At 46.8% G+C, this 20,637-nt stretch overlaps 1 protein-coding gene across 3 annotated transcripts in view; it reads left to right on the plus strand.

Annotated features, from left to right (window-relative positions):
- Positions 1-20,637, plus strand: part of ICA1L (islet cell autoantigen 1 like) — a 118,532-nt gene that overhangs the window by 77,585 nt on the left and 20,310 nt on the right. For all 3 annotated transcript variants that reach the window (XM_056536190.1, XM_056536188.1, XM_056536189.1), the window contains 2 exons: positions 257-306; positions 1,654-1,710. In XM_056536190.1, coding sequence (XP_056392165.1) covers positions 257-306; positions 1,654-1,710 — 107 coding nt within the window. The remainder of the gene's footprint in view (positions 1-256; positions 307-1,653; positions 1,711-20,637) is intronic.

Here is a 20,637-nt window from a genome sequence, read left to right on the forward strand (position 1 = left end):
CAGCTTAACCGGAGACGCCTATCTATAGACAGAACCCAGTACTTTATAAGGCATGTAACCTTTTAAAAGTACTTTATTAAAAAAAATATGTGTCTTACTTTCTCCAAAACTGTCAGCAGAATTTGGAGGCATTTATGTATAAATGTTACAGAATGTCAGTGTGATTGGCCTCCTGTACTCTACTGGGTATAGACAGATAATTTTCATCTAATCTATATAATTTTCGTTTTTTATTTCCTTTTGTTTTAACCTCTAGGCTGCTTACATTACAAGGACAAACACTAAACAATTCAGAAGCAATATCTGGTGAGTGTATTTCATTAAACTTTTTATTCCAATCTTTATGGTGTAGGCTGAATGACTTACGAGGTAGTTTCCATAAAAACAGGTTGTAAGGAGTGTATTCACACATTGCTGTCATATTGCTGTTGATTTATGAAATACTTCGTAAATGTAGGAAAACCAGCATTACCAACAGAATCCTATAAAGTAGAACATAGGTTTTCATACAGTACCTTGCATAAGTATTCACCCACTTGGACATTTTGCTATGGTCTCAAACTTCAGTTTTGGTTTTATCTGACCAGAGCACCTTCTTCCATGTTTGCTGTGTCTCCAGCATGGCCTGAGGCAAACTCCAAACATGATTTCCTATGGCTCACTTTGAAGAATGGTTTTCTTCTATCCACTTTTCCATAAAGTCAGATTTGTGGAGTACACAACGTATAGTTGTCCCGTGGACAGATTCTCCCACCTCAGCTGTTGATCGTTGGAGCTCCTCCAGAGTTACCATGGGCCTCTTGGTTGCTTCTTCTATTAATTTTCTCCTTACCCAGCTTGTCATTTTGGGTGGAAGGCCTTGTCTAGCTAGGTTTGTGGTTGGTACCATATTTGTTTCCTTTTTTCCCTTCTATTTTCGGCCTTTGCAATCTCTCAATTACTGCTCAGCCTCACCTGATTAGGCAGAAATACCGGGCAACGCTAGGTACTGTGCTAGTAATAGTTTTTTTAACCGAACACTGCTTTTTACTTCTCCACAACTTTATCTCTGACTGGTTTGGTGAGCTTCTTGGTTTTTATGCTGTTGTTTGTTCAGAACAGGTGTGGTTGTAGTGAGTCTGTGGGGGAGATTTATCAAAACTGTCCAAAGGAAAAGGTGCTGAGTTGCCCATAGCAACCAATCAGATCTCTTCTTTCATTTTTCAGAGGCCTTTTGAAAAATGAAAGAAGCAATCTGATTGGTTGCTATGGGCAACTCAGGAACTTTTCCTCTAGACAGGTTTTGATAAATCTCCCCCCCCCATATTGCAGGTGGACCCTATTCACTAATTATGTGACTTGCAAATGTAACTTTTGAAGGCTATTGGTCACGCCAAATTTTTGTTAGAGGTTTCACAGTAAAAGGGGTGAATACATATGCACTCAAGACGTTTTAGATTTTTATTTGTAAATAACTTTTAAATCCTTGTAATATTTCCCTCCGCTTCCAAACGATGGACAATTTTGTGTTTGTTCATTACATAAAATGGCTATAAAGTAAATTTGAATCTGTGGTTATACCATGACAAAATGTAGAAAAATGCAAGGGGGAGCTGAAGACCTATGCAAAGCTCTGCATTGCTCACAGATCCTATAATAAATGTTTCTTTACAGATAATATGAATAGCAATCTATTTCACTTTGAGGAGCCAGAAAAGGACACTCAAATAGGTAAGTGTATTTATCTGCTGTTAATAATACCATGTGAGTTCTCAGATACATGGTTTGTGAGTGAAGTATAGCAGGTATTCTGTGTGAAGTTTGGAGAAAAGCATGTTAATCTAGGTCCACAACTATGACAGAGGCAGACGGAGCCAGCCTATTGGCTGCAGACAGGACACCAACACAGATCGACAGTCTCATATTACCTTTAATGGGGTCCATCAGGTTTTCTGCTTGTGTCTTTCACTTTAACAAAAGCGTTTCACAGCCGTCATTGTGACTGGGCACAACAGGCAACAGCGGGTCCCGATGGACGCCATTATAGTCAATGGGGTCACTCAGGTGCGGCTTTTTCTCATTGCGGGAGAAAAAGACAGCGCAAACTGTAAATGTTTACTAGGGTTTTACATAAACAAAAAGAGAAATGCAATCAAACAACATGGGAGGGGAACAAGGTTCCCGGTAGGAATAACCATAAAATGGCATTTCTAGGACAAAAGAGCACAATGGATCTAATCTCAATCAAACATGTGAAATCAACGATGACAGAAAGAGTAATACGGATCCAGAGGGGGGGGGGGGGGTAGAGAGAGGGAGCCAGGCTTTTAGCACTTGCAGGGGGCGGTGACAGCTTTCTTCTCGCAACTTAATCGTTTCCAGCGCCGCGGCCGCATCTCATTCATTTAAAGCATGGGCGGCCAGCATCTTAACCATTTATAGTGCCACGGCAGGCATCTTAACCATTTAAAGCACAGCGGCCGGCAACTTAACCATGGCTGGCATCTCAGAGCAGTGCCGGGGTCACACGTGATTGATTCCCCAGGGAGAAGGAGGAGGGAGGGGGGAAATACCGCACAGTACAAAAGCTGTGTGTAGGTTATATAGCCCGGAGTTCATGACAGTTGTGCTTTAAAGCCTGGGATGATCTCTGTGTGAAGGGGGGGGGGGGGGGTTAGGATGGGGAGAAAGAAATACTTCACAGACTGTTGATGATTCCTGTAATGTGCCGTGTATAACTCTGAACGGGCTGTATATATATTAGTGTGCTCTGTATAACGCAGGTTTCCCCGGGCTGCAAGGGGGTGGACGAACTGCACTTGCGGTTTTCTGTTTTTTCATGGGGTGTTCATTAGCCCCCATAAAGAGGACCTAGAAATGATTGAGGTTTGTACAGGACATGAACATCACTGTATGAACCCTGTGCTTTTCTATGTCAGTGTTCCTACAGGGAAGCAGAAATGCACGGAGTTCATACAGGGAAGCAGAAATGCACGGGATCCATACAGGGAAGCAGAAATGCACAGGATCCATACAGGGAAGCAGAAATGCACGGGGTTCATACAGGGAAGCGGAAATGCACGGGGTTCATACAGGGAAGCAGAAATGCACGGGATCCATACAGGGAAGCAGAAATGCACGGGGTTCATACAGGGAAGCGGAAATGCACAGGGTTTGTACAGGGAAGCAGAGATGCATGGGGTTCATACAGGGAAGCAGAGATGCATGGGGTTCATACAGGGGAAAGCAGAGATGCTCGAGGTTCATACAGGGAAGCAGAGATGCTCGAGGTTCATACAGGGAAGCGGAAATGCACGGAGTTCATACAGGGAAGCAGAGATGCACGGGGTTCATACAGGTGAAAGCAGAGATGCTCGAGGTTCATACAGGGAAGCAGAGATGCATGGGGTTCATACAGGAAAGCGGAAATGCACGGGGTTCATACAGGGAAGCGGAAATGCAAGGGGTTCATACAGGGAAGCGGAAATGTACGGGGTTCATACAGGGAAGCGGAAATGCACGGGGTTCATACAGGGAAGCAGAAATGCACGGGATCCATACAGGGAAGCAGAAATGCACGGGGTTCATACAGGGAAGCGGAAATGCACAGGGTTTGTACAGGGAAGCAGAGATGCATGGGGTTCATACAGGGAAGCAGAGATGCACGGGGTTCATACAGGGGGAAGCAGAGATGCTCGAGGTTCATACAGGGAAGCAGAGATGCACGGGGTTCATATAGGGAAGCAGAGATGCACGGGGTCCATACAGGGAAGCGGAAATGCACGGGGTTCATACAGGGAAGCAGAGATGCATCTGGTTAATACAGGGAAGCCGAGTTGCACGGGGTTCATACAGGGAAGCAGAGATGCACGGGGTTCATACAGGGGGAAGCAGAGATGCTCGAGGTTCATACAGGGAAGCAGAAATGCACGGGGTTCATACAGGGAAGCGGAAATGCACAGGGTTCATACAGGGAAGCGGAAATGCATGGGGTTCATACAGGGAAGCAGAGATGCATCTGGTTCATACAGGGAAGCCGAGATGCACGGGGTTCATACAGGGAAGCAGATATGCATCGTGTTTTTACAGTGGTCCTTATGTCACCGTTCATTGTAAAGCAGCTTCAAGAGAAAATCATGTCAGGAGGGACATACAGGAGCACAAACATACAGGAGAAATAACACAGTAGCATGTACATTGTCATCCAGGAGAAATCGAGAAAGAGGAGAAAACGGATGTTGGCGGCGGCCGCCACATGAAATCTACACTTGCAGAATTCTGCGAGTGGAGTTTTAAATTAAATCATTAACCTGACTAGGACCAAGGGTGTACCGGTGACAAGTTGATTAAAATCATTCTGACTGCCGATCAATATATATATATATATATATATATATATATATATATATATATATATATTAATACTTCTATATTTATATTCCATTTCTAATGCTGAAAAAATATATTTGTTACCTACTCTTAACCTATACACCATGTTCCTGATGTCATGTTCCTGATCTTGCTATCTGCTCGTGACTAAGATGAAAACCTTGGAATGACGCCAAAATGAGACATTAGAAGACAAAACATTTGAGGAAGATACAGATTGTATAGAAGGACAAGGATCTGGAATTTTCCAGTATGAGAGCGAGAGAACTTTGGCCAAGAAAGAAATAAAATACTAAATATGCTAATATATACAGAGATAAAGCTCAAATAACCAATCAAAATGTAACATGATTATTTTGACGTCATAACTAAACCTCAAATGTAAAAAAAAATGTACTTCCGTGTAATTAAACAGAAACTCTTTGAGAACTCTCTGGGAACACTCCTGAGGAAAGCGTTTTTATACTAACATCCTGTCTGGTGTGAATTTGCTTATGCCGGCCCTCAGCAATATGCAGCAGTGGTCACTCATTTTAATGCCTCACCTCAAGTCATCCTTGACATCAATATGCCCTTGGCGTTTCCGTTCACCACCTGTAACCGGGCGGTAAACAAAACAGGATGCCTGCTGGAATCATTCAGCAACCATCCCGTGCCAATGCCTGGGGCAGAGGGGATGCTGGGAGTTGTAGTTTTGAAAGATTTGGAGGGCTAAAGTTTAGAGACCACTGCACAGTGGTCTCTAAACTGTGGGCCTCCAGATGTTGCTAGGCAACTACTTGCCTCCTAGCTCCAGTCACCAGCAGGATCTCCTCCAACCACACCTAGAGGAGGATCGCCGCCCGCAATCGGTAAGGTACCTCCGCTCATATCACAGTTCCCCCGCCCTGCCCGGACTACTTTGGGTGGGCAGAGCGGGGGAATCAAACTTTAACCTGGTTACCGGTGGTGAGCGGAAATGCCAATTGCATACCGGTACGCCCTTGGTCCTAGACAGGTTAATGATTTTATCTAAAACTCCACTCACATAATTCTGCAAGTGTAAATTACATGTGGCGGCCGCCGCCAAAATCCGTTTTCTCCTCCTCCTCGATTTCTACTGTGTTATTTCTCCTGTATGTTTGAGCTCCTGTACGTCCCTCCTGACATGATTTTCTCTCAAAGCTGCTGTGCAATACACGCTGACATGAAGACCACTGTAAAAACCCCATGCATCTCTTGTATGGGCCCCTTACATTTCTGCTTCCCTGTATGGACCCTGTGCATTTCTGCTTCCCTGTATGAACCCCGTGCATTTCAGCTTCCCTGTATGGACCCCGTGCATTCCTGATTCCCTGTATGGACCCCGTGCATCTCTACTTCCCTGTATGAACCCCGTGCATTTCAGCTTCCCTGTATGGACCCCGTGCATTTCTGATTCCCTGTATGGACCCCGTGCATTTCTGCTTCCCTGTATGAACCCCGTGCATTTCTGCTTCCCTGTATGGACCCCGTGCATTTCTGCTTCCCTGTATGAACCCCGTGCATTTCTGCTTCCCTGTATGGACCCCGTGCATTTCTGCTTCCCTGTACGAACCCTGTGCATTTCTGCTTCCCTATACAGTGGGGATCAAAAGTTTGGGCACCCCAGGGAAAAAATTGTATTCATGTGCATAAAGAAGCCAAGAAAGATGGAAAAATCTCCAAAAGGCATCAAATTACAGATTAGACATTCTTATAATATGTCAACAAAAGTTAGATTTTATTTCCATCAGTTACACTTTCAAAATAACAGAAAACAAAAAAATGGCGTCTGCAAAAGTTTGGGCACCCTGCAGAATTTATAGCATGCACTGCCCCCTTTGCAAAGCTGAGACCTGCCAGTGTCATGGATTGTTCTCAATCATCATCTGGGAAGACCAGGTGATGTCAATCTCAAAGGTTTTAACCCCTTGGGAACGGAGCCCATTTTTTGCAAATTTGACCACTGTCACTTTAAGCATTAATAACTCTGGGATGCTTTTACTTAGAAATTTGATTCCGAGATTGTTTTTTCGTGACTTTATGGTAGTGGTAAATTTTTGTCGATACTTGCATAATTTCTTGGTGAAAAATTCCAAAATTTTATGAAAAATTTGAAAATTTTGCATTTTTCTAACTTTGAAGCTCTCTGCTTGTAATGAAAATAGACATTACAAATTAATGATATATTGATTCACAAATACAGTATGTCTACTTTATATTTGCAGCATAAAGTTGAGATGTTTTTACTTTTGGAAGAGGGCTTCAAAGTTCAGCAGCAATTTTCCAATTTTTCACAAAATTTTCAAAATCTAAATTTTTCAGGGACCAGTTCAGGTTTGAAGTGGATTTGAAGGGCCTTCCTATTAGAAATACCCCACAAATGACCCAATTATAAAAACTGCACCCCTCAAAGTATCCAAAATGACATTCAGTAAGTTTGTTAACCCTTTAGGTGTTTCACAGGAATAGCAGCAAAGTGAAGGAGAAAATTCAAAATCTTACACTCGCATGTTCTTGTAGACCCAGTTTTTGAATTTTTACAAGTGGTAATAGGAGAAAAAGCCTCCAAAAATTTGTAACCCAGTTTCTCTCGAGTAAGGAAATACCTCATATGTGTATGTCAAGTGTTCGGCGGGCGCAGTAGAGGGCTCAGAATGTAAGGAGCAACAATGGGATTTTGGAGCGTGAATTTTGCTGAAATGGTTTTTGGGGGGCATGTCACATTTAGGAAGCCCCTATGGTGCCAGAACAGCAGAAAACCCCACATGGCATACCATTTTGGAAACTACACCCCTCAAGGCACGTAACAAGGGGTCCAGTGAGCCTTAACACCACGCAGGTTTTTGACGACTTTTCGTTAAAATCTGATGTGTAAATGAAAAAAAAAAAAAATGTTCACTAAAGTGCAGTTTCTTCCCCAAATTTACCATTTTTAGAAAGGGTTATGGGAGAGAATGCCCCCCAAAATTTGTAACCCCTTCTCTTCTGAGTATGGAAATACCCCATGTTAGGACGTAAAATGCTCTGCAGGCGAAATACAATGCTCAGAAGAGGAGGAGCGCCATTGAGCTTTTGGAAAGAGAATTTGTTTGGAATGGTAGTCAGGGGCCATGTGCGTTTACAAAGCCCCCTGTGGTGCCAGAACAGTGGACCCCCCCTACATGTGACCCCATTTTGGAAACTACACCCCTCACAGAATTTAATAAGGGGTACAGTGAGTATTTACACCCCACTGACATTTAACAGATCTTTGGAACAGTGGACTGTGCAAATGAAAAATAACATTTTTCATTTTCACGGACCACTGTTCCAAAAATCTGTCAGACACATGTTGGGCGTAAATGCTCACTGTACCCCTTATTACATTACATGGGGGGTCCATTGTTCTGGCACTATGGGGGCTTTGTAAACTCATGTGGCCTTCAATTCCGGACACATTTTCTCTTCAAAATCCCAATGGCTCTCCTTCTCTTCTGAGCATTGTAGTGCGCCCGCCGAGCACTTTACATCCACATATGGGGTATGTTCTTACTCAAGAGGAAATGGGGTTACAAATTTTGGGGGGCCTTTTTCCCATTTTCCCTTGTGAAAATGAAAAATTTAGGGTAACACCAGCATTTTAGTGAAAACATTTTTTTTTTCATTTTCCCATCCAACTTTAATGAAAATTCGTCAAACACCTGTGGGGTGTAAATGCTCACTATACCAATTGTTACGTTCCGTGGGGGGTGTAGTTTCCAAAATGGGGTCACATGTTGGTATTTTTTTTGCGTTTATGTCAGAACCACTGTAAAATCAGCCACCCCTGTGCAAATCATGGTGCGCTCTCACTCCTGAGCCTTGTTGTACGCCCGCAGAGCGTTTTACGCCCACATATGGGGTACTTCCGTTACCAATTTTGGGGGGCTTTTTTTCCTTTTACTGCTTGTGAAAATAAAAAGTATGGGGCAACACCAGCATGTTAGTGTAAACATTTTTTTTTTTTTTTTACACTAACAGGCTGGTGTAACCCCCAACTTTTCCTTTTCATAAGGGGTAAAAGGAGAAAAAGCCCTGCAAAATTTGTAGTGCAATTTCTCCCGATTACGGAAATACCCCATATGTGGCCCTAAACTGTTTCCTTGAAATACGACAGGGCTCTGAAGTGAGAGAGCGCCATGCGCATTTGAGGACTAAATTAGGAATTACATAGGGGTATTCTACACCAGTGATTCCCAAACAGGGTGCCTCCAGCTGTTGCTTAACTCCTAGAATGCCTGGACAGTCAGTGGCTGTCCGGAAATGCTGAGAGTTGTTTTTTTGCAACAGCTGGAGGCTCCGTTTTGGAAACCCTGCCGTACAATAAGTTTTTCATTTTTATTGGGGGGGGGGGGGGGGGGCAGTGTAAGGGGGTGCATATGTAGTGTTTTACTCTTTATTAGGTGTTAGTGTAGTGTAGTGTTTTTAGGGTACATTCGCACTGGCGTGTTACGGTGAGTTGTACTTTTGCAACAGCTGGAGGCACACTGGTTGGAAAACCTTCTGTTGCCTAACAGTATTTTCCAACCAGTGTGCCTCCAGCTGTTACAAAACTACAACTCCCAGCATGTACTGACATACCGTGCATGCTGGGAGTTGTACTTTTGCAACAGCTGGATGCACACTGGTTGGGAAAACCTTCAGATAGGTTCTGTTACCTAACAGTATTTTCCAACCAGTGTGCCTTCAGCTGTTGCAAAACTACAACTCCCAGCATGTACTAATCGCCGAAGGGCATGCTGGGAGATGTAGTTATGCAACAGCTGGAGGTTACGCAACTACAACTCCCAGCATGCCGAGACAGCTGTTTGCTGTTTCAGCATGCTGGGATTTGCAGTTTTGCAACATCTGGAGGGCTACAGTTCATAGACCACTGCCCAGTGATTTCCAAACTGTGACCCTTCAGATGTTGCAAAACTACAAATCCCAGCATGTCCAGACAGCAAAGAGCTGTTTGAGCATGCTAGGAGTTGTAGTTTTGCAAGATCTGGAGGGATACAGTTTAGAGACCACTATATAGTGGTCTCAAACTGCAGCCCTCCAGCTGTTGCAAAACTACATATTCCAGCATGCCCAAACAGCTGTCTGGACATGCTGGGAGTTGTAGTTTTGCAACATCTGGAGGGCTACAGTCTCAGACTGTAGCCCTCCAGATGTTGCTAGGCAACTTACCGACTTCCGTAGGATCCAGGGAGCCGTCCTCTTCTGCCGCACGCACCGATCTCCGCCGCCGGCCGCCGATCACAGTCGCCTGCAGCCTTGGTCCCCGTCGTTTTCCCCGTCCTGCCCCGCCTATTGTGGGTGGGCAGGACGGGGAAAACGAAAGTAAACCCCTCCGCCCCTGATCTGCTATTAGTCGTCGCGTCTAGACCACCAATAGCAGAGATAGGAGGGGTGGCACCCCTGCCACCTCACTCCTATCGCTGTAGGGGGATCGTAGTTGTCTTAGACAACCGCAATCCCCCTTCTATGCCGGGTCACCATAGACCCGTAATGACCTGGAATCGGCGCAAATCGCAAGTGGGGGGGGGGGGTCTGGGCATTTGCATGGGATGCCTGCTGATATATATCAGCAGTCACCCCGGCCCGGTCCCCGCCGGCGTGCGGCAGGGACCGAATTTCCCATGGGCGTATGGATACGCCCTTCGTCCTTAAGTACCAGGACGCAAGGGCGTATGCATACGCCCTTCGTCCCCCAACAGGTTAAAGGGGTACTACCGTGGAAAACGTTTTTTTTTTTTTTTTTTTTTTTTTAAATCAACTGGTGCCAGAAAGTTAAACAGATTTGTAAATCACTTCTATTAAAAAATCTTAATCCTTCCAGTACTTTTTAGGGGCTATATACTAAAGAGAAATGCAAAAAAGAAATGAATTTCCTCTGATGCCATGAACACAGTGCTCTCTGCTGACCTCTGCTGTCCATTTTATGGAACTGTCCAGAGCAGCATATGTTTGCTATGGGGATTTTCTCCTGTTCTGGACAGTTCCTAAAATGGACACCAGAAGTCAGCAGAGAGCACTGTGGTCATGACATCAGAGGAAATGCATTTCTTTTTTGGATTTCTCTTTAGTATACATCCCCTAAAAAGTACTGGAAGGATTAAGATTTTTTAATAGAAGTGATTTACAAATCTGTTTAACTTTATGGTACCAGTTGATTTAAAAAATAAATAAATAAATAAAAAGGTTTCCACGGGAGTACCCCTTTAAATGCCCAGACTCACCTTGCCCCAACAATCAGCACCATGGGTTCTTCTAAGCAGTTGTCTAGAAATCTGAAACTGAAAATAGTAGACGCTCACAAAGCTGGAGAAGGCTATAAGAAGATAGCAAAATGTTTTCAGATGTCAATATCCTCTGTTCGGAATGTAATTAAGAAATGGCAGTCATCAGGAACAGTGGAAGTTAAAGCAAGATCTGGAAGACCAAGAAAAATATCAGACAGAACAGCTTACAGGATTGTGAGAAAAACTATTCAAAACCCACGTTTGACTGTACAATCCCTCCAGAAAGATCTGGCAGACACTGAAGTTGTGGTACACTATTACACTATATAGAGATACTTGTACAAATATGGTCTTCATGGAAGAGTCATCAGAAGAAAACCTCTTCTATGTCCTCATCACAAAAATCAGCGTTTGAACTTTGCAAATGAACATATAGACAAGCCTGATGCATTTTGGAAACAAGTTCTGTGTACCGATGAGGTTAAAATTGAACTTTTTTGCCGGAATGAGCAAAGGTACGTTTGGAGAAGAAGGAGAACAGAATTTAATGAAAAGAACCTCTGTCCAACTGTTCAGCATGGGGGAGGATCAATCATGCTTTGGGGTTGTACTGCAGCCAGTGGCACAGGGAACATCTCACGAGTAGAAGGAAAAATGGATTCAATAAAATTTCAGCAAATTTTGGATGCTAACTTGATGCCATCTGTGAAAAAGCTGAAGTTAAAGAGAGGATGGCTTCTACAAATGAATAATGATCCTAAACACACCTCGAAATCCACAGGGGGTTAACATCAAGAGGCATAAACTGAAGGTTTTGCTATGGCCTTCACAATCTCCTGACCTCAACATTATTTAAAATCTATGGATAGACTTTAACCCCTTTGCATTTTCGTTTTTTCCTCCTTACCTTTAAAAAATCATAACTCTTTCAATTTTGCACCTAAAAATCCATATGGTGTCTTATTTTTTGCGCCACCAATTATACTTTGTAATGACGTCAGTCATTTCACCCAAAAATGTACGGTGAAACAGAAAAAAAATCATTGAGACAAAATTGAAAAAAACACGCCATTTTGTAACTTTTGGGGGCTTCCGTTTCTACACAGTACATTTTTTGGTAAAAATGACACCTTCACTTTATTCTGTAGGTCCATACGATTAAAATGATACCCTACTTATATAGGTTTGATTTTGTCATACTTCTGGAAAAAATCATAACTACTTGCAGGAAAATTTAGATGTGTAAAATTGTCATTTTCTGACCCCTATAACTTTTTTGTTTTTCTGCGTATGGGGCGGTATGAGGGCTAATTTTTTGCGCCGTGAACTGAAGTTTTTAGCGGTATCATTTTTGCATTGATAGGACTTATTTATTATTTTTTTCATGATATAAAATGTGACCAAAAATGCACTATTTTGGACTTTGGATTTTTTTTGGGCGCATACGCCATTTACCGTGCGGTTTAATTAATGATATATTTTTATAATTCGGACATTTCCGCACGCAGCGATACCACATATGTTTATTTTTATTTACACTTTTTTTTTTTTTTATGGGATAAGGGGGGCTGGTTCAAACTTTTTTTTAGGGGAGGTGTTAACTGATCTTTATTCACTTTTTTTTTCGCTTTTTTTTTTACCATGTTATATGTTATAGGGAGCTATAACACTGCGCACACTGATCTTTTACATTGATCAGTGGTTTCTCATAAGAAACCACTGATCGATGATTCTGCTGCTTGACTGCACATGCCTGGATCTCAGACACTGAGCAGTCATTCCGCGATCGGACAGCATGGAGGCAGGTAGGGATCCTCCCCCTGTCATGTAAGCTGTTCGGGATGCCGCGATTTCGCAGCGGCGATCCCGAACAGCCCCCTGAGCTAACCGGCATGGTTTTACTTTCACTTTAGACGAGGCGTTCAACTTTCAACGCCGCATCTAAAGGGTTAATAGCGCGCGGCACCGCGATCAATGCCGCACGCTATTAGCCACTGGTCCCGGCCGTTGTTAGAGGCCACGCCGTGGCCCCGCGTTATAGATCTGGAGCGGACTCATGACGTACCGGTAGGCCATGGGTCTTTAAGAGGTTAAAAGAGCAGTGTGTGACAGACAGCCCAGAAATCTCAAAGAACTGGAAGACTTTTGTAAGGAAGAATGGGCAAAGATACCTCAAACAAGAATTGAAAGACTCTTGGCTGGCTACAAAAAGCGTTTACAAGCTGTGATACTTGCCAAAGGGGGCAGTACAAGATATTAACTCTGCAGGGTGCCCAAACTTTTGCAGGCGCCATTTTTTTGTTTTCTGTTATTTTGAAAGTGTAAATGATGGAAATAAAATCTAACTTTTGTTGACATATTATAAGAATGTCTAATCTGTAATTTGATGCCTTTTGGAGATTTTTCCATCTTTCCTTGGCTTCTTTATGCATATTAATACAAATTTTTCCCTGGGGTGCCCAAACTTTTGACCCCCACTGTATGAACTAGGGATCGACCGATATCGTTTTTTTAGGGCCGATAATCGGTGGAGGTTAGGGCCGATAGCCGATAACTTATACCGGTATTCCGGTATAAGTTATCGGCTATTTATCCCCCCGCGACACCGCTGCAGATCATTGATTTAAAGCGGGTCACGGTGGGGGCGGTGCGGGGGGCGGGGCATTATCGGTAAGGTAATTGCCGATACCGATAATGCCCAAAATTGGGATTATCGGCCGATAATATCGGCCATACCGATAATCGGTCGATCCCTAGTATGAACCCTGTGCCTTTCTGCTTCCCTGCATGAACCACGTGCATTTCTATGTCCCTGTGTGAACACTGACATAGAAATGAATGGGGTTTGTACAGGACATGAACATGAATGAACCCTTTGCATTTCTATGTCCTCTTTATGGGGCTAATGAACACGCCATGAAAAGGCAGAAAACAGCACGTGTAGTTCGTCCTCCCCCTTGCAGCCTGAGGAAACCTGCGTTATACACAACACACTAATATATATATATATATATATATATATATATATATTGCCCGTGCAGAGTTATACACAGCACACTAATATATATACAGCTTGTCTAGAGTTATACACAGCACATTATAGTAATCATCACCAGTCTGTGAAGTATCCCCACTCCCCTTTTACACATGGAGATCATCCCCAGCTTTAATTCCCAGCCATGAAGTTTATACATCCCCAGCCCGTGCACTTTGTCATCCTCCCGTTCAGAGACCTCCCGTTCATTGTCTCAGGACCCCTGTCACGGGATGCCTGCTGAATAATTTCAGCAGGCATCCCGGTCCCCACCGGAAATACTCAGGGCTTACAGGTACGCCCTGAGTCCTTAAGGATTGGGGATGCAGGGCATATGCATACGCCCTGCGTCCCCAAGAGATTAGAGATGTGAATTTTTTTTCCACATTTTTATTTAGTAAAGCAGATGTATTGTTGAGTAGAAATGGCTGTTTTCTCATTCAGCTCCATTGGGGGACACAGGAACCGTGGGTATATCTTGCTGCCACTAGGAGGCTGACACTAGGCATACAAAAAAGTCGGCCCCTCCCAGCAGGGTATACCCCACCTACTGATCAAGAACGCGTATGCGTTCGAAACGCGTCCATAGGGGAGGTTTGCTGACCAGGTGACGGTTCATGGTGTGTGCTCTGCATTTTTAAAGAAAAGTCTAATAAAGGATCTACGTTTTAAGGCACTGCTGGACTACTCTTTCTTCATTTACGCACAAATACCCCACCTACTGCCTTAGAGACACTCAGTTTTAGCTTAGTGTCATAGGAGGCAACACAGGCCTGGATTGCTCCAGGCCTTGTCTATTTGTTATTTTTTAGAATTAGTGTTTAGATTTTTTTCTTCTTTTTTTGTTTTTTCTAGGTAGGGGCGACAGGAGCATGGCGCTGCCTGTTTCCCCACATGCAACTGAAGGGCACGGTTCCATAGAGTATGGTCCGTTAACCCTTCCTCACCACCGGCCAGCACAGGTTTGTACCTTGGGTCTGGGTCGCCTATTGCCTCTGCTCGCCCCGCTTACAGAAGCCTGGCATGATGCAGAGGGCTTAGTCTGGTGAAGACTTCTGGGGAACAGACTTCTAGAGAGGTAAGTATACCTCCATAGTCAGGTGAGTAGTCCCGGTACCCCCTCACCCCCCCCCCACTCCACCTAACCTAGGGCCTCTCAGGGGTTAATCTTTAATCTTGGGAATCACCTAACCTAGGCCCTCATGGGTTAAGATGGGGGGAATCTTTATTCAGGGTTGGGGAGCTCTTTATGGGGGGATCTGGCCGCATCTGCGGCATACTTCATTCCGGCAGCTGTCCCCACATAAGGTGAGTCAGCTGCCGGCTCCTCCGGGCGACATGTGCGCCCGTCCGGTCTGGGACCTACCCGCTTTCAGTTCCGCGGGCGGTCTCGGCGATCATTATCTCCGGCAGCCGTTCCCGCAGTGGGAGACAGCTACCGGCTTCTCAGCAGCAGGGCGGCATTTCGACCGGGAGCCAGGCCGCTAGTCCGCGGCTTTGGCCTGGTCCCGGACGCGAGTAGCTCCGCCCCTTCATTCACGCTCTCTGCGCTCCCAATCACCGCAGCGCTCGCGCGGGGAGGGCATGTTCGGCCTATCCGGCGGCAGCGCGGGCACGCCATGCCTCTCTCAGCCTCTCCCGTGCTAGCGCGCGTGGGGACTCCTCCCCGTCTGGATCACGTGACTCCACTCCGGGTCCAACACTGCCATCTTCACAGATGCTGCTGCACTCTGCTCCTTTGGGTCTCCCTTCTCGACCACGGCATCTCTGCTTATTCAGCCGGCTGTCCCGTATTCCTGAAGCTGCAGGGACGTCAGTCAGGAACCTGGGTGAGCTTGTTCCAGTTTTTCTTCTGTCACTAGTTAGCTGTACTTGGCAATGTCCACCCCCAGCTTTGAACCCTCTTGCAGACAGGCGGCCCCTGCTTTGGTCATTTACTATGCTTGTACAGGGTGTAAGGTTAAATTGTCGGGGGGTTCGACTGAACCCACTTGTTCTGCCTGCTCTTCCTCACACCCTACTCCCCCTGCCCAAGATGGCCCTTCGGTGTCTGTGGTCCCTGACCCTGCCCCAGTTTGGGTGTCTTCCCTTTCCCAAACTATCTCAGACTTGACACAGGTTTCCAAGGAGGTGGCTACGGCCTTAAAGCAGTCTTCCTTGCGTCCCCCTCGGGAAACAAGTTCGGCGTCTTCGGACCGTTGACGCTCCCACAGGCGCCCTTTTTTTTTTTATCCTGACTCATCTCCTGAAAACAGGCGCCACTCGCGCTCCAGGTCTCCTGCTCCTAGGCAGCATTCACGGTCTTGCGACAGCTCTCCTCGGGACCTTTCTCATTCTCCGAACCGCCCTTCCAGATCCCGGTCACCTAGATCGGGAGCCTCCACTCACCGTTCCCGATCTCCAGGTGAACTAGCGGACTCAGACCCGGCTCCGCATTCGGATTCTGAAGAGCTGTCCTCCATGTCTGACTTAGTGGACACTTTCGTGTCTGCAGTCAGGGACACCTTCCACCTACAGTACCCTGGACCTTCGGACCCTGCTCCTGAAGTTTCCTTTTACACGTACTCATCGCTCTCCCAAGGTTTTCCATCCTCATAAGGAGTTTGATGAGCTTCTGGAGACCGCCTGGAAGCTTCTGGAGAAGCGCTTCAAAGGCACTAAACGGTTAAAGACTTTGTGTCCATTCCCTCAGGTTCTTATCTCTAAATGGACCGTTCCACCATCGTTGGACCCCCCAGTCTCCTGTTTATCCAAATCCACCACTCTACCGTTGGTGGATGCCGCTTCCTTTAAGGATCCCACAGACAAACGGGTCGAGAATTTAGCCAAATACGCGTTTGAGGCAGTGGGATCCTCCCTGCTCCCAGCCTTCTCTTCAACCTGGGTCGCGAAGGCTTTATCGGTGTGGGCTTCTCAGCTTCGTCCGGGGCCTCTCCGGATCATTTGGCTGAGATTGCTCGTCAGGTTTCAAACGCAGGTGAATATTTATGCCAGGTTTCATTGGAGTCTGCTCGCTGTGCGTCCGTCGCATCTGGCAATCTAGTCGCCATTCGTCGCTCTATGTGGCTCAAAGCTTGGAATGCCGATTCGGCTTCCAAGAAGTCTCTGACGGAAATGGCCTTTACTGGCGGTCACCTTTTTGGGAAACGACTAGACGACATAATTTCCGAAGCTACAGGCGGTAAAAGTTCTTTGCTTCCCCAGAACAAGGCGCGCCACCCTGCGGCTCGTGGGGGTTTTCGTAAGTCAACCTCCTTTCGGTCCTTTTGTTCCCAGGGCCATGGGCGCCAGGATAAATCGGGCCCCTGGCAGGGTAGGCAGGGTCCGTCCTTCAAACTTCGCCCCTCATGGAAGCAGGATAGTCGTTCCAACCGATTTCCCGCTAAATCGGGAACCCGCAAACCTTCCTCGACCTGAACGGGCGCCCCAACCCGGGACTCCCTCTCGGGTGGGCGTTCGCTTACTTCTTTTTCGGGACGTCTGTTTGGAGCAAGTCCAGGACTCTTGGGTTCGGGACGTCATCTCCGACGGTTACCGAATAGAGTTTGCTTCTTTTCCCTGGGATCGTTTTTTTCAATCCCGGCCTCCTCGTTCACCTGCTCTAGTGGCAGGTTTTCATTCGGCCATTCGCACTCTGCTGCAACAGGGTGCCATTGTGCCCATCCCATCTCAGAACCGTTTCAAGGGTTTCTATTCAAACCTCTTCGTTGTCCCCAAAAAGGAGGGTTCAGTCCGTCCGATTTTGTACCTAAAACTCCTTAATCGACATCTTCGACTTTGCCACTTCCGCATGGAGTCGCTATGGTCGATCGTGGCATCCATGGATCAGGGCGAATTCCTGTGTTCCGTTTTTTCCTCCTCATCAACGTTTTCTACATTTTTCCGTTCCGCAGGGTCACTTTCAATTTGTGGCTCTGCCCTTCGGCCTGGCCACAGCCCCCAGGGTATTTACCAAGGTCCTGGCGGCTGTCATGGCCATTCTCAGATCCAGGGGGGTGTCTGTCCTTCCTTACCTTGAAGACCTGCTTATCAAGGCTCCGTCCTGAATCCAGAACGAGGAAAGTCTCCACATCACCCTGCTGACCTTAACCAGCTTCGGGTGGCTGATCAACGAGGACAAATCCAACCTTTCTCCCTCCCGGTCTCTGGTCTTTCTGGGCCTCCGGTTCGATACCAGGAGCGCCAGAGTTTTCCTCCCTCTGGACAAGCGGAGTGCTCTGCTGTCCGGCGTTCGTCACTTCAGACGCCCGCTTCTAGTGTCCATTCGTGCCTGCATGGCAGTACTGGGCAGAATGGTGTCGGCCATGACGGCGGTTCCGTTTGCACAGTTCCGTTGCTGTCCGCTTCAGTGGGCCATTCTGTCTCTCTGGGACGGATCCCCCCTGTTCTTGGATCACCGGATCAGTCTGCCCACCTCGACTCGCCAGTCTCTTCTTTGGTGGCTCCACTCTCCCCTCCTTCAGAGCGGCCGCTCGTTTCTACCGTTGAACTGGCTGGTTCTTACAACAGATGCGAGCCTCCTCGGTTGGGGGGGTATTCTCCTGGACCGTACGTCCCCTCAGGAAGCCAGGCTTCCTATCAATGCCCTAGAGATCCGGGCAATCTTTCTTTGTCTCCAGTACTGGGAGTCTCTTCTTCGGGGTTGCCCAGTTCGCATTCAGTCGGACAACGCCACGGCCGTGGCGTATGTAAACCGCCAAGGAGGCACTTGCAGCAGCGTTGCCATGACCGAGGTAGCCAAGATATTGATCTGGGCGAAGCGCATGGTTCCCTCCATATCAGCGATCCACATCCCGGGGGTGGACAACTGGGAAGCGGACTTTCTAAGTCGCTCCTCTCCCGATCCCGGGGAGTGGTTCCTTCACCCGGAGGTGTTCGAGTCCATTTGCAGTCGTTGGGGGACTCCAGACGTGGACCTCTTTGCGTCCCGCCTAAATCGACAGGTCCCAACCTTCGTGGCAAAGTCCAGAGATCCTCTGGCTCTGGCCGCGGTCGCCCTCGTTATTCCCTGGTCTCGGTTTGCTCTCCCGTACCTGTTTCCGCCACTTCCCCCTCCTTCCCCGAGTGCTCAGGAAACTCAAGGCGTATAGGCCATCCTAGTGGCTCCGGATTGGCCCCGCCGATATTGGTACGCCGACGTGGTTCGGCTCGTGGCGGACGTGCCCTTTCGGCTGCCAGATCGCCTCGATCTTCTTTCTCAAGGTCCTCTTTGCCACCCCAATTCCTACCACTGCGTTTGACGGCATGGCGGTTGAAACCACGGTATTGAAGGCTCGCGGTTTCTCTATGCTCAGGGCGCGTAAACCGTCCTCGGCTAGAATCTACCATAGGATTTGGCGGGCTTATTTTCGGTGGTGTGAGGCCCGCTCTCTTTCCCTGGTTCGTTTTTCTCTGCCAAACCTTCTGGCTTTTCTGCAGTCGGGTCTTGGAACGCGTTTGGCTTTTAGTTCTCTCAAGGGCAAAGTGTCGGCGCTGTCTATTCTTTTTCAGCGGCCTCTAGCCTATGACTCATCGGTTCGCACTTTCCTTCAAGGGGTAGCTCATGAGATTCCTCCCTACAGGTCTCCTACCCCACCTGGGGACTTGAATTTGGTCCTGAGTGCCTTGCAATCTGTTCCATTCGAGCCTATCCGCGACATTTCTCTTCGTTTCCTCTCTTGGAAGGTCACCTTTTTGGTAGCTGTGACCTCCTTCCGACTGGTGTCGGAATTGGCAGCTCTCTCTTGTCAACCTCCCTTCCTGATTCTTCATCAAGACAAGGAAGTGCTTCAGCCGATTCCTTCTTTTTAACCGAAGGTGGTTTCGTCTTTTCATCTGAACGAGGATACCATTCTTCCTTCCTTCTGCCCTGCTCCGTCTCATCCTAAGGAGCGTTCTCTCCACAATCTGGATGTGGTCCGGGCCATACGAGTTTACCTTTCGGCCACCTCTTCTGTCCGACGGTCGGAGTCGCTGTTTGTCCTTCCGGAGGGCCGACGCAAGGGTTTGCCGGCTTCTAAGGCCACCATCTCCAGGTGGATCCGGTCCGCCATTTCTGAAGCATATCATTCCAAGGGGAAAGATCCTCCCTTCCGGGTCACGGCTCACTCCACTCGCTCTGTGGGGGCCTCTTGGGAAGTCTTTAACAGGGCTTCGGCCCTCCAGGTGTGTAAAGCGGCTACTTGGTCTTCGGTGCACACTTCTGCTTCCGCCGACGCCTCTTTAGGGCGTAAGGTTTTGCAGGCAGCGGTGGCTCTGCCGTCCGCTTGATTCCGGGTTGCATTGTTTTCCCACCCCGGGGACTGCTTTGGTAAGTCCCACGGTTCCATTGTCCCCCAATGGAGCTGAATTAGAAAAGGAGATTTTTTTACACTTACCGTAAAATCTTTTTCTCAGAAGCTCCATTGGGGGACACAGCTCCCACCCAGTGTTTTTAGTTGTGGTCTGAGAGTCGGTCGCATGTCAGTCTGTTGGTTCATTTGTTTTGACGGGCTCCCTCCGGACTCTGTATTTTTTCGGTTCCTCCTATTGCTTTGGGACTGAAACTGAGTGTCTCTAAGGCAGTAGGTGGGGTATACCCTGCTGGGAGGGGCCAACTTCTTTTTTGTATGCCTAGTGTCAGCCTCCTAGTGGCAGCAAGATATACCCATGGTTCCTGTGTCCCCCAATGGAGCTTCTGAGAAAAAGATTTTACGGTAAGTGTAAAAAATCTCCTTTTTAAGCAGCAATGCCTATTGTAAATGTAAATTGGGTAGTTGCATGATCTATCTACATCAATCATAACAAAGTTTTATCTTTGATCTGTTCCTACATTTACACTGGACAACTGTAGTAACAATTGATAAATAACTGGCCAGTGTCAAGTGATGATCCCTGTTGGTGCATAGTCTTTCTTAAACATTGCATGCCTGAGTGATGCTCTCAGCAACAGCATCTTATGCTAAGAGGAAAGCAATGCCTGACTGATACATCTGGGTTCCACTGAGGGTATTCTCAGCAACAATATGC

Source organism: Hyla sarda, chromosome 8, assembly GCF_029499605.1.
Source record: "Hyla sarda isolate aHylSar1 chromosome 8, aHylSar1.hap1, whole genome shotgun sequence".
Classification (NCBI taxonomy): Eukaryota; Metazoa; Chordata; class Amphibia; order Anura; family Hylidae; genus Hyla; species Hyla sarda.